Genomic DNA, 14,065 nt, shown 5'->3' with positions numbered 1-14,065 from the left:
ATGTGAGCATATGTAGTAGAAGGTAATTATGGTCATCGTTTTATGATTGCTTGATGAATTCTGTCTCTATGTCTTGTTTACATGTTTCAGGGAATACATACACAAGATCAGTGTCTGGAAACCTCACTTCATATCTTATAAATAATTTAGCATAATTAAATGTTTTGTTACGTTGATTGATCCTAATTTTATGTGGTTGATTGCTAATAGTAAAATGCAGACTAAGCTCAAGATTTTACCATGAATCCGTTGGATTAAGCTTGACAATAGCTTAAAACGCAAGGTATCCTAATCTTACCGAATTATGGTTATCTAAAAAGATTAAAAATATTAAAAGTGTTATTGCTAATAGGATTAGGAATTATCTGGTCTTATCGATGCATGTGTGAATGATTGAGCTTTAGTTTTTGAATATTGATGCATATAGATATTAATGATTTTATATTTAGATAATTATCTTTATTGTTTTAGGGTTTAATGGTTTTCTTATATATAGTTTTTTAGTTTTACGGTTGTAGTCAGTTTTTGATTGATTAATAAAATTGAGAGTTTTCTCTTTTATTATTTGTTTTTGGTAGATTTATGGGATCTCAACGAATTAAAAAAGATATTTACCTTAAACATTCTTAGACTGAATAAAATCTTTGTGTTATTCTAATTTTTCAAATATTCTTAAAATCAACGGATCTCTAATTCTATTTTATAAAGCTTCAGCTACATCAAATGTCCTCATCAACAAACTCCAAAACATTTTAAAATTCACTAACTAATTCTTCATATTACAAAAATAAAAAGAAAGCGTAATAAGTCATGATAAATATTATAAATAAATTATTTTTATGTATTATATGTTTTTTACATATTATTAAATAATAAATATATATTGAGTAATTAAAATTTAGTAACTATTACATATATAATTAAATTGGTGTAAATACATAAATAAATTTTATTAATCCAGACAAACACTTTTTTTTTTCTATTTTATATGATATAAAATTAAGTTTAAATGATATTAACATAGGCATATAATACATTTTTAATATTGATATCTGCTATAAAATATTTTATACTCATATTATTTTTGATCATTTGTATTTACTTATAACAAAAATTTTAAATCATTGATAACAATAAAAAATTTGTGGGATGTTTAATCGTTTTAGTAATTTATAATTTTATAAATCATCCAATGCAAAGTTTAAAATCTAAATATTAAGTTGTCAATATTTGTTCAAAATGTTTATCAAAAAAAATTCAAAGCAAATTTCGAAATTAAAATACTTATGTATTTTATATGGTATATAATTTATTTTTGAAAAAATATTAATATTAATATATATAATATTTATTAAATGAGACTTCATACTTATGTAATTTCTTAGTCATTTGTATCTTGTTATAACCGAAATTCTTAAACCATGGATCACAAAATTTTTAACGTGAGTTTTTTAATAACTTTAGTCATTTATAGTCATTTTTAAAAGTTCAAAATATAACATATACGAAAAAATCTAAATTTTTATTATATAATTAATATGGTTTTTTAATTTATTTTAATAAATTAAATTTTTTTAAAAATGATAGAAAATAAACTAATTTTCGTTTCTGTGCATCTGCACCAAGGTCATCAGCCTCTGTATCCTCGCCCTCGTCATCATCACCTCTCCACTGTCAGAATCATCCTTATCCGTTTCATTTCCAGATTTTGGACCCTTGTCTTTCTCAACCTTTATGCATCTGATTCTATAGAGCATTTTTATGTGAGTCTCTATAGCGTCTTCCAACTTCCTCAAAAACGTAACAGTCATATTTCTTCCCAGTCTTCTTCATTAATATCTGTGTGATTTTTTGTAGAGATTTATCTTAAGCTTGTGAATACTACAAACTTCACCCCCATGAACTGCAAATGGTATAACGAACACTTCTATATCTTTATAATATCTGCTACCGTAATCTTTCCTCAACCTATCAGTAATTTGACTTGCATCATCCCTGCACAAATGACAAAGTTCGAGCCAAAAAATTTCAATGTCATATTACTATAGTGTTTGTTCTAAAAAAAACGATTTTTCTTAGCCTATTATCTTTAAAAAATCGGTCTAGACATTCAAAAAATCAGTCTAGGCCCCCTGCCTAATCAATAGTTCCCTATAAGACGCATGACTACTGCCTAACGATTTTTTGAACATACCCTAAATACTTTTCTAAGTGAAGCTACACATCAAGTGACCATAACAAAGCAACTTACTTGGTTTTGCCCTTCAGCAAGGCATTGCCTCCGCAAACTTCTCAGCTCCTTCCTTAAGAGTAATAGGAAGATCAGTACTGGATCCAGATAGCATGCTTCGCTAAATCTTTTGAAGTTACATATCTTTATTCTGAATAAAGTTATATAACAAGATAAGTTTCCGAAAAAGCAGATAAAGATAAGGAAAAGTCTAAACCGTTTGAAAAGGAAGGCTTACTATTGTCATTTCTTTGAACTTTTGAATGAAGCTAGACCGATGAACATCGACGCCATCTTCACCATATTGGAACTGAATGATGGACCCATCAGCATCCCGTATTGTACAATCATAGTTGACTTTCAGGCTCTCGAGATTTTTCATCAACCATCTCTGCAGATATCCACTACGTGATGTCTTCACTGCAGTATCAACTAACCTGTAAACCAGAATGTCTTAAGCGATTACCAAGCGCCAGAACAAAGATGTCAAAGACTCCCAAAAGAAATATCACAGGAAATGCAATACAACAAGACCTCTAAACAAGTAAAGGTATTACTCAGAACTATTTATGCTACTTACCCTTCTCGTCCAGCCATACAATGAAAGTAGTATTCTTGGGGGCGAAGACCGCTAAGGAATCTATCACTAATAAAACCTCCAGCTCCCATGGATGGAATGGAAGCAAGGTAATGTCTGTCTTCCAAGAAACCATTCCTTCTAAATATTGCTGGCCAAGGTGAGAAGAAATTAGCTGGAAATTAACCTGCACAACGTAGATAACATGAGAAAGAACTGATGAAAAATTACTTGCTGCAATAGAGGCTCCATTGAAAAAGTAAATATAACAAGAGGTTCTGTCTTTTGGTAAACTGCTTCTTCATCTCATTTTGGTAACAAGAGGTTCTGTCTTTTCGTTCCGGGTGTTTTCAACAACCCATCAGAGAGCAAATCGTTCATCACCCCCTTGCTTGAACGCTGGTTGAGCTCACTAACGACGCTCCTGTCCAAAGATGCCAAAGCAGGTTCGCCATCCTCATACAGAACTCGCTCGATTCTGGATTTCATGTCCTGAGGATCTGCAGGAAAGACAGTAGTCTGTGATTAGATTATTTGGTAAACTACAATTTCCATGCTTCATACAATCACACCGCGGACAAATTCATTTTTTTTCTGATGAGCAGTTTATCTTCGTTAACATCATGCTTCTTGGTCTTTTTGTTGGATTCTCCACTTTTAGATTTAGCTTCTATTGATCTACATTTGAAGAAGTCAACCGGAAGTTTTGTATATTTCTCTACGCTGAACGGGGGATGACCTCCTTTGGTTAACACTGCCGTGATGACCTAGAGCATAACAAGAAAACCACCTTGGTTAGAGAACCAACACAATTATAAACAGAACAAACAATATAGTTACCTGCTTTCCGGTCCAAAGAGGTACTGGTTTCAAAATGGAAGGCGTGACAGTCAACAGCTCTGCATTAAAGCTGATTGTGTGACTTTTTTGCCAGAAAAAGAAGTGAGTACCATGTCAGTCACGCCATTACTGAAAAGAAGCTGACTGTATTCATCATTTGACATAAACAAAACATATGCTTACATGTTAAAAACGTATCTGGTAAACAGGATTCTGTACCAATTCATATGCAAGTGAATAATTTCATCCTAAAAGATACCAAGGGTTTGAACAAGACGATTCAAATTAAGTCCTAAATCAACTTAAAGTTGTAAAATCTAAAAATAGAAAATAAAATCTCTAACCATCTAGAGACTGATTTAGCTCTCTAACATCTAGTCAAAGCAAGCTAAAAATAAGACCCAATTTGTGAAATGAATATAAGGGTTTGAAGAAACCTGAATTAAAGCTCGAAGTGGATCACCATTAGAAGGCCTGGCATATTGGTTGTTGGCATTGACAATATTGTAAGCCTCAGCTCGTGAAATCTCATCTTGTGGAAAATGGACATTCATCTCATCTCTATCAAAATCTGCATTATATGTACTGGAACCAAAGTAGTTTTAAAAATCAGTCCTGAGATACATCAAAACTACATGTGAAAAAATCAACAAAGATATGGAAAATTGTATATCCGCGGAGTCTACCTGCAATTTGCATAGTGGAGACGAAGTGTTTTCTCCCCCTTATGTGAGCCATAATACTAGGTTTATGTAATGTTGGCTGCCAAGACACGAAAAATACTTGTAAGTACATAAACATTTAACATAGACAACTCAGAAGACACTTTCCAACATCGACCTAAGAAAACTTGAGAAACAATTTTAGATGCGCAATATCAAATAAAATCAACAGTATATGTCCACACCTATTGAAAAGGCATGTGAGCATATTGTAATACAAGGTGATTATGGTTAAAGTTTTGTGATTGCTTGATGTATGTATGTCTGTATGTCTTGTTTACATGTTTCAGGAGGATACATACCAAGATCAGTGTCTGGTAACCTCACTTCATATCTTACAAATACTTTAGCATAAATGTGTTGTTATGTTCATTAATCCTAGTTTTATGTGGTGATTGTACATACAGTAAAATTCAGACTAAGCTCAAGATCTTACATCGAATTCTCTTTAGGTTCTTTGATTCATTACTTGTTCGTTTTGTCTGTAGACTAGGCTTCTTTTTTGGAGACCCTTTGGCTTTGAGACTTTGAGCCAGGGAGCTAAGAAATCGTCTAAAACAGTTTTTTTTTCTTTCCTTTTTTAGGTTGTAGATTAGAAAAAGAAGAACATGCTTAGAGTGGAATACAAGTAAAGTATACAAGATCGAGTAAACAAATTGATTTTGGATAGGAAATATTCATGGTTTAGATGATTAAAAGTACCTAGGCTGTCTGTTTTAATGACTGTTGTCATTTCAGGAGTACAGACACAAGAGCACACCACCATGTTTCTTTAATTTCCTCATTACACTAGTTCACTTAAATTCTTTCTAAGAGCAACCGCAACGGAGGTCCGTCACGGGTCCGTGGCCCAAATCCTTAGCATTTTTTTTTAAAAAAAATGCTAAGGATTTGGGCTCAGCTTTAGACGGATCGGTACGGACCAGTCCGTAAATAAGGCTTCGAAAGATCAAGTCCTTACTGCATGTGGCGTCTGATGGTTGGCCCGGCGATATGTTGTGTTGGGTTATGTCGAGAAAAAAAACATTCGCGACCGAATGTTAGAAAAAAAAATCAGAGCTCTCAAGGAAAGGCGATTTCTCTCCATCTTCGATTTCTCTCCATCGTCGATCTTCCATCGTCAAAGGTAAATAAACTAATTTTGTGGTAGATTTAAGGATATGTTAGCTTCCATGTTGTTCTCATCTCCCTCTATGCTTCGTATTTCCTTTGAATCGATTTGGGGATTTTCTCCAGTTAGGGTTTCAAAAATTTCTGGGTTTTGAAATTGTTATCAAATCGTTTTCAAATCGTTTTCAATTGGGGATCTTTTGGTTTGTAGTTAGGGTTTCAATCGATTTAGTTAGCTGGAAAACTCATCAGTTGTTTTCGGTTTCAATTTGGTTTTCGTTTTCGGTTTCAATCGATGTAGTTAGGGTTTCAATTCGTTTTTGGTTTCAAAACGTATCTGTATGGTTTCCTGTGGCTTATATTTTTCTGGTTTCAAAACGTATTTGTACGGTTTTCTGTTAGCTTAATGTGTAGCTAGTAAACTGTTTAGTTGATCATATATCTAAGTTAATGTGTTCTTAAACTCCCTAGTGAATGTGTTCTTAACATAGTTTCTGGTTTTTTGTGCAGGCCAACGAACATGGGACAAGACTATAGCTACACGCAGCCTTCATCAGAGGAGTTCGACATCAACTCTTTACTTGAAGCAGAAGCTGCTCTCTACGGGGATGAAGCTTAGAGTAGCTACATAATTGCAGAGGCGGATCAGTACCCACCAGAACCTGAGGCTGATGAAGGAATACCGAGGACATGCTATTGCGGTAGTGAGGTTGTTGTTGAAACCTCGTACACTCGTAAAGATCCAGGAAGGAGGTACTTCTCCTGCAACAACGTTGACGATGGAGACTCCCACATCTGGAAATGGTGGGATGTGGCGGTTCAAGAAGAGCTTCGTGAAACGCAGACACAACTTAGGATGGTGAAGGATCAATTCTTTGAGAATGACCAGAAGGTGGCTAAGCTTGACAAGATCGTGGGTGTGTTAACTAAGAAGACATCAATGATTAACTATGGTTTGGCAAAGGGAGTTAGTGTACTGGTGTTGGTGATACTGGTCATCGTAATGGGCTGGTAAGTTTCATACCTTATTTAGATAATTAATTTGATTTAAAATTTGAAAATTTAACTGTTTTATCTTATGTCATTCAAGGAAGAGCTTCGGAGGTTTTAAACATCAGTGTCCGAACTCGAGAAGGGGTTGGCATGTAACTTGTTTCACGCTTACTTACTAGTTTCAGTAATAAAAAAAAACTTATCTCTTCATGCTTTAATTGTTTTTAATGCTAGATTTGATAGAATCGTACTTGTTAGGTTTAAGTGTAGCTAGTGTAGAACTTATTAGTATGATTAGAGTGGTGGTAAATGCTTGTTTGCTTTCTATCTGCCTAACAACTCCGAAACTAAATGCGAACATACTTTCTATTGGTTACTTAAGGGTTTGTGTTGCTATTAGAGTAATAGAAACCTATAATCTAAACATGAATACCACAACTGGCTTTGTTAATCTAATGTATAGTCAATCTTCAGTTGATCTTGAGTCACCCGAACCAGCTTGGTTCGGGTCCCAAGGTCCTGATGAGTTTGTTTTCCACCCTGGTGTCGAGTCATTCTTCAACATTGTGATGAAAGCTGCCCTCGACTCATTCTTCAACATTTATGAGCACAAGTTCAGCCTCGAACATGCGTGGAGGGAGCTGAGGCATGACCAGAAATGGTGCACCACCTATATGGTTAAAGATGGTGGGAAGGAGAAGCGCAAACCAGTGGTGGACGTTGATACAGAAGATGATGTTGCCGAACCTGAAAGCAGACCAGTTGGTGTGAAAGCTGCTAAAGCAGCTGGTAAGAGGAAGAAGAGTGGCAAGGAAGAAGAGATGTCACAGCTTCAGTCCATCATGGAAATGAAAGAAAAGCTCTCTAAACAAAAGATTCTAGAACGTTTACTTGCCAAAAAAGATCCTCTCTCCGAGATGGAAGAATCTCTTAAACTGAAACTCATGACTGAGATGTTATGATGATATTTAAGGTATTAGGTTAGTTACATGTAGTTAGATGTAGTTTCTATTTGTATCACATGTCGTATTACTTTATTTATTTGCTAGTCACGGGTTCTGAAAGTGTCTTTGTTTTCTTTCAGGTGTAGCTGTTCGACATGTGAACCCAGTCACGGGTTCTGAAAGTGTTTTGTCGGTTGGCTGAAGTGAATCCAAGTCACGGGTAGTTCTAAGAAATGTACTATAAGTTTCCCTTCTATCATGCCTTTAGGTAGCTATCTCTTTTGCTTAGTTTCCACCAGTCGGAGTTGTAATCTCTTTTGCTGTAACTTGGAAGTTGCGGATGCTCTTATTATCTCCAGCAACTTGTAATCAACTACTACTGCTTCTCTAAATTTGGTAACTTGTAATGAAATCCTCATGCTTCTCTTATATGCAACTCTTTTTAATCAACAAGTATTGCTTTCCTTATATGCTTGTAGTTGATCATGGTTGTAGTTGATAATGCTTGTAGCTGATCATACATATAAACTCGGTAACTCTTAGTTACATGTAGTTGATCTTGCTTGTTGTTGAACTTATAGCTGATCATACATATAAATCAACTAGGCGTAGGTCGAGTAGTTGGTCATTCTTGTATCACACTGATAAATCAACAAGTATCACACTTATAAATGTATGACCAACCCAAATCAACCTGTAACTTATAAATAAATTAGTGTGTTAAACTTATAGTTTTAAAACTTGTATCACACTTATAAAACTTATAGAAACCATATTAAAAAATAAAAGTTATACTTAAAAAAAAAAGTTATACACATTTTTATAGGAAAATTTAAAACTTATTCCTTCTTTGAACTTATAGCTTTAAAAAAGTTTAAAAAAAAAGTTATACTAAATTTAACTTATATATTTTTTTAAAAAATAAAATTTATACTTTATAGGAAAATGTCGGCATCTTCATCTGACGAAGTTTTCGAAGAAAGATTTGACGAAGTTTTCGAAGAAATCTTCGAAGATACATTCACCAACATAGTCGAGGCCCAAACCAGTAACCAAAGGAGCCGTGCTTATATTGAACGAAACCGTGAAGAAGGACAAGACCGCTTATGGAATGACTACTTCAGCGAAGATGCGACATTCTCGTCACAAATATTCAGACGCCGCTTTCGCATGAATAAAGATTTATTCTTGCGTATTGTCTATGGGCTATCCGAGAACTATCCATTCTTTCAGCACAGAAGAGATGCAACCGGGAGGTTCGGTCTTTCTGCACTACAAAAATGTACGGCAGCAATTCGTATGCTTGCTTACGGTTCTGCGGCTGACACGGTTGACGAATATCTCCGACTTGGTGAGACCACTGCACTTTCCTGTTTACATAATTTCACTGACGGAATAATACAGTTATTCGGAAATGACTATCTACAACAACCCACACCGGAGGATCTTCAACGACTACTCGATATTGGAGAAAAACGAGGGTTTCCTGGGATGGTCGGGAGCATTGATTGTATGCATTGGGAGTGGAAAAATTGCCCGACCGCTTGGAAAGGACAATACGCACGAGGATCAGGAAAACCGACAATTGTCTTAGAGGCTGTTGCTTCACAAGATCTTTGGATATGGCACGCTTTTTTTGGTCCTCCAGGTACCTTAAATGATATCAATGTCCTCGATCGGTCTCATGTGTTTGATGACATTTTTGAAGGTCGAGCTCCCAGGGTAAGGTACATGGTCAACGGACACATGTATAAATTGGCATACTATCTAACAGACGGTATATATCCAAAATGGTCAACATTTATCCTAGGCCTGGGCATTTCGGGTATCAGTTCGGTTCGGTTCGGGTATTTCGGGTTTTGGGTAGTTCGGATAGGGGCTAGAGGATCCATTTAGTACTTGACCTATTTTCGGTTCGGTTCGGTTCGGATAGTTTCGGGTTCGGTTCGGTTCGGATAGTAAATGTAGGAACCGAAAAATATCCGAAAAAAGTTCGGTTCTCATTTGGATCCGGTTCGGGTTCGGATAGTTCGGGTAGTTTGGATAATTTGGATAAAATATTAGTTATTTAAGGTAAAATATCAAATAATTAGGATGATTTAGATAACAATTTTGGATATTTCGGATAAAACTATCCGGATAGTTTCGGATACTTTCGGGTAGTTTGGATACTTTATAATAATTTAGTTATCCTCAACTATTTTCAAATACTTTTAATAGAATTTTAAATTAAAAATATATATTTAGTGATGTTATATGTATATATAATTAATATTTTTATATATTCGGGTACCCGTTCGGTTTTCGGTTTGGTTCCGGTTCGGTTCGGTTATTTCGGATATAAAAATATAGGAACCGTACGGGTATTTGAGGGTATTGGTCCGGTTCCGATTTCGGGTATTTCGGTTCGGTTTCGGTTCGGTTCTTCGGTTCCGGTTATTTTGCCCAGGCCTAATTTATCCAATCTATCAAACTCCCTCAATCTCCAAAACAAGAGTTATTTGCTAAAGCTCAAGAAGCAGCCCGAAAAGATGTGGAGCGGGCTTTTGGAGTATTGCAAGCTCGATTTGCGATTGTCAAAACCCGGTTCGTACATTGAACAAAGAAAAGATAGGGAAGATTATGAGAGCATGTATCATACTACACAATATGATAGTTGAAAATGAACGAGATCGATACATGCGGTACGATATATCTGAATTTGAAGAAAGAGACGTCTCGAGAAGTTCACAGGTGGAAACCAACATGCCTACAAATCTGAATAATATGTTTCCCAATCGTAATGATCTTCGGGATGAGCATATTCATGAACGGTTGAAAAATGATTTAATCGAAAATATTTGGAATAAATTTGGTGATGAAGATTAATAATTAGTGTTTCTTGATTTCTTTATATTTATCATTGTATCTTTTTTTGTATCATGCAATTAATAAAATTTAAATTTCAATTTATAAAAAATTACTATAATATTCTTAAGGATTAATTTTGTGAGATTGTTTTGTGGGAAATTGTTTCTTTTTTTTTCAGGACGAACCGGGGCAATGTCTTCTTTCTCATTTGACTACTGTTTTTTGGCTTAGGTCACTGCTTCTAATCTAAAAGAAGACAAACTTGTGAGTCAATTTAGTTAGTAAAATAAATAGTTTAATCTATTATGTGTCTTTACATTATTTGTTTGCAGTATCTTCCTGTGGGAGCTATGAGTTCTACTGCTTTGCACAAACAATGCAAAGAGACGATACTGGTGAACAAAGAGGGAAATTCATGGAATGTGAGTTTGCAATTTAGCGAATCAGCCGGCAAGTATTACATCACAAAAGGCTGGAGAAAGTTCTGTCTCGATAACAGATGCGAGATAGGAGACTTATTTGCGTTCAATGTGGTTGCAGATGGGAAAACTACTCCATTGATGTGTGTATGTCCGGAAAGAAAAGAGTGCTCTGAAATACTGAGCAAATACTTGACCAGAACGAGTGGCGAGTCTTCATTAGGTGGTCATTTATGATCATGTTGGATTTTAATATTCAATCATCTTATGTACACTCTTATGTGTAATCTTTATATTTAATCATGTTTTTATTTAGGAATTTTTCTATCTTTATGTTTAATTATTGTTTTTATTTTTAATTGTTATATTTATATGTTTAATTATTATTTTTAAGTTTATTTCTAGTATTTTATATTAAGTTATTCTATTTAATCATTCAATATATAAAAATTATATTTCACTAAACAAAAAAAATAATATTTTTTTATTCCTAAGGATTCCAACTTCGGGTTCACCATTGCACACACATTTTTCACAAGAGTCCTTAACTATTAAAAAAAAAAAAAAAAAGATAATTTATTCCTAAGGACTCCACAATGGTGATCCATTGTGGATGCTCTAACGTTTCTAAAATTTATACTGAATCTTAGCAGCTACTGTATGTAGATCATTCGAAAAACATTTTCTTTCAATCGAGTAATCGAACCACGACAAGTTTGGCTATGCCTTTGTATGATTAGTCAACATCGAGATATGATGGTTTAATATTGATTTAAGTTATTTTAGTGGCAAATCAGATATAAACCTTCCGGACAGGTTGTCTCTGCATGCAGTTTCACGTATTTGGCGGCATAGTATCTGGATAGCTTGATGTATCTTCATATTTGTATAATCTATGTGTATTACTAAAAGTATGAGACCTTAATGGAGTATGGAGGCTTGCTACGAACGTGCAACTGCAACCTTAATTTACGCAAAACATTACAGATGCAACCCCCAAAAAACAATAATATCCAATAATGATTAGTCATGTGTATTTGAACGTCCATCAGTCCATGCATTGCTTGATGGACTTAATATTACAAATGGCATTCTGATTTTGCATATCCTAATAAAAGCTGCGTTCACATGTTCCCTGCGTAGTCGTATTAATTTTAAGCCAACTTACTTTGTGGAATTCATATAATATACTACTGTTTTCGTTTTGTCTCGTACCGAAATTTCTTTAAAACAACTGAACATATATGAATTAACTAAGGTTCTGTGTAATATAGAATGTATTCATATGATTTACAAACACAAAGAAGATATGTTTCACCACAATGTTATCGTCCTTTTAGCATTTCCTAATAATCAATGGATTAATTCTGATTAAACATTTCTTGTACAGTTGCACGTGATACTAGTTTGAATCTTAAACCCACTTAAACCGGTTTACTTTCTTGAGGCTTGGTTTCGTTCACGCAACGAGACAAACTTTTTTTCCGGGTTCTATTGCATAATAAAAACCTCGGATTTTGTAACACTTGGCAGAGAACTTACTAATGGATTTCGGAAAAGGATAGTGCGAAAAACAATGATAGCCTATATGATCTATTTTTTAATATAAAAAGCAACAAAAAGTTTAAACAATAATCATAAGAATCGGCTAAAATGTCAAAATGGTATCGACTGTTTTTAAACTCAACAAGGTAAGCATAAATAAAGGAAAGACTCAAGATATGATACCAAAACCTCCAAATAAAAAAAGAAACACAAAAGATAACTGTATCCATTAAGTCACAACATATATAAGCTATAGTAAATATCACATTGAGAGCTAAGCTAGCTAACAAGTGAAAATCTCATTCATTTGATTTTAACTTTGTGGTAGTTTCCTACTATTAAATATCGACACAGGTGGAGTTGGTTCGGTAACATTTACTTCTCTGCTCCCACATTCCCAACGTCCCCTCACGTGACTCTCACGGGTCTTCCTTTCTTCTTCCACCGCCATTAATACAATTACAAACAGTTCTCTCTCACAAAGCAATGGACTCTCACATCAACCCTAGCCATGGCGGAAACTCTTCTTCTCTCGATAGTCTCAAACCGAGCGTATTCGCCACCATCATCATCCTTGTCATCACTCTCATCATCTCCGTCTCCATTTGTTTCCTCCTCCGCTGCCTCAACCGCTGTAACCACCACTCGCCTCTCTCTCCATCTTCCTCCGATTCCGTCCGATTCTCCACTCACCGAGTCTCTCCCGAAACAGAACGATCCTCTGTACTCGACTCGCTTCCTATTTTCAAATTCTCCTCCGTCACTCGCCGATCAACCTCCACTAACTCCAGCGACTGCGCCGTTTGTTTATCGAATTTCGAACCTGAGGATCAGCTTCGTCTCCTACCTCTCTGTTGCCACGCCTTTCACGCGGCTTGTATCGATACCTGGCTCGCGTCTAATCAAACGTGTCCGCTTTGTCGCTCTCCTCTGTTCGCTTCCGATTCCGATCTGACGAAGGCTCTCGGCGGCGGAGAAGGAGATAACAGTTTCCGTCTCGAAATCGGATCAATCAGCCGCCGCGACAATCCGATTCCGGAATCCGACGGTCAGCACCGGTCTTACTCAATCGGATCGTTCGATTACATAGTCGACGACGTCGAATCCGAAATCTCTGAGTCCAATTTCAATCAAACGCGAAAACAGGAAGACGCGCCTGCGACTGCGACTGCGGTGGCGGTTACAGCGTCTAGTTATAATCCGTCCGCGTTTGAAGCGAGTTTGGCGGGAGAGATAGGTAACGAAGGTTCTAGAAGCTGGCTTAAGGATTACGTGGACAGACTCTCCCATGGTATTTCGTTTAGAAGCTCTGATAGGTTTTTTACTGGGAGCAGTCGTCGGAGCGAGGAAATGACGGTGATGGATTTGGAGGCGAATCATGCCGGAGAAGAGATAAGTGAGCTTTTCCGGTGGTTCTCAGGTATGTGATGCGAGTGTGACTCCGAATGACTTATCAAATTTTATTCATTTACTTGGTTCGAAAGAAAAGAAACAGAGCCCTTTTGCTTTTGGTTTGTACATATTAAACAGTACTCAAGACTTTCTAATTTGGTATACTTGTTCTTAAACACTAATACTGTATATAGGCAAGTTAGCACCAAGTTTCTATCGTCGATAAGATAATGATCTATAGCCCAAACCCAATATCCTAAATTTGGGCCAACATTTGGGGAACCCAGTTTCTGACACAATGATTGGTTCCAGAAACGCTAACGCAACATTGTTAAAAAGGCCTCTTCTCTTGTCCGTCTAGTATTTGGAAGAAGAAGCTACCCCTGGTGCTCTTTTGAGTCTGACAGGAAATCTTACGAGTTGAAAAGAACGGCATGTGTGTG

At 35.8% G+C, this 14,065-nt stretch overlaps 1 protein-coding gene and 1 long non-coding RNA gene across 2 annotated transcripts; one reads left to right on the top strand and one right to left on the bottom strand.

Annotated features, from left to right (window-relative positions):
- Nucleotides 1-1,488: 1,488 nt before the first annotated feature.
- LOC106414459 lies at nucleotides 1,489-4,811 on the bottom strand. The gene is made up of 5 exons (XR_001282883.3): nucleotides 3,648-4,811; nucleotides 2,811-3,574; nucleotides 2,469-2,667; nucleotides 2,252-2,381; nucleotides 1,489-1,995 (listed from the first exon to the last, which is right to left on the bottom strand). It is a non-coding gene; the product is annotated as an uncharacterized LOC106414459 (long non-coding RNA).
- Nucleotides 4,812-11,746: 6,935 nt separating this feature from the next.
- LOC106413890 (E3 ubiquitin-protein ligase ATL4-like) lies at nucleotides 11,747-13,840 on the top strand. Its single transcript, XM_013854624.3, has one exon. It carries the CDS (start codon nucleotides 12,717-12,719, stop codon nucleotides 13,656-13,658), a length of 942 nt encoding a protein of 313 aa, XP_013710078.1. The 5' UTR covers nucleotides 11,747-12,716; the 3' UTR covers nucleotides 13,659-13,840.
- Nucleotides 13,841-14,065: the final 225 nt, after the last annotated feature.

The sequence above is a fragment of the Brassica napus genome, chromosome C8 (genome assembly GCF_020379485.1).
Source record: "Brassica napus cultivar Da-Ae chromosome C8, Da-Ae, whole genome shotgun sequence".
Classification (NCBI taxonomy): Eukaryota; Viridiplantae; Streptophyta; class Magnoliopsida; order Brassicales; family Brassicaceae; genus Brassica; species Brassica napus.
The sequence above is the reverse complement of the archived record's forward strand: the minus strand, read 5'-3'. Positions and strand labels throughout refer to the sequence as shown.

What these genes read in the sequence shown, in the direction of transcription:
- LOC106413890 (XM_013854624.3), top strand. Translation starts at nt 12,717, where the DNA reads ATGGACTCTCACATCAACCCTAGCCATGGCGGAAACTCTTCTTCTCTC.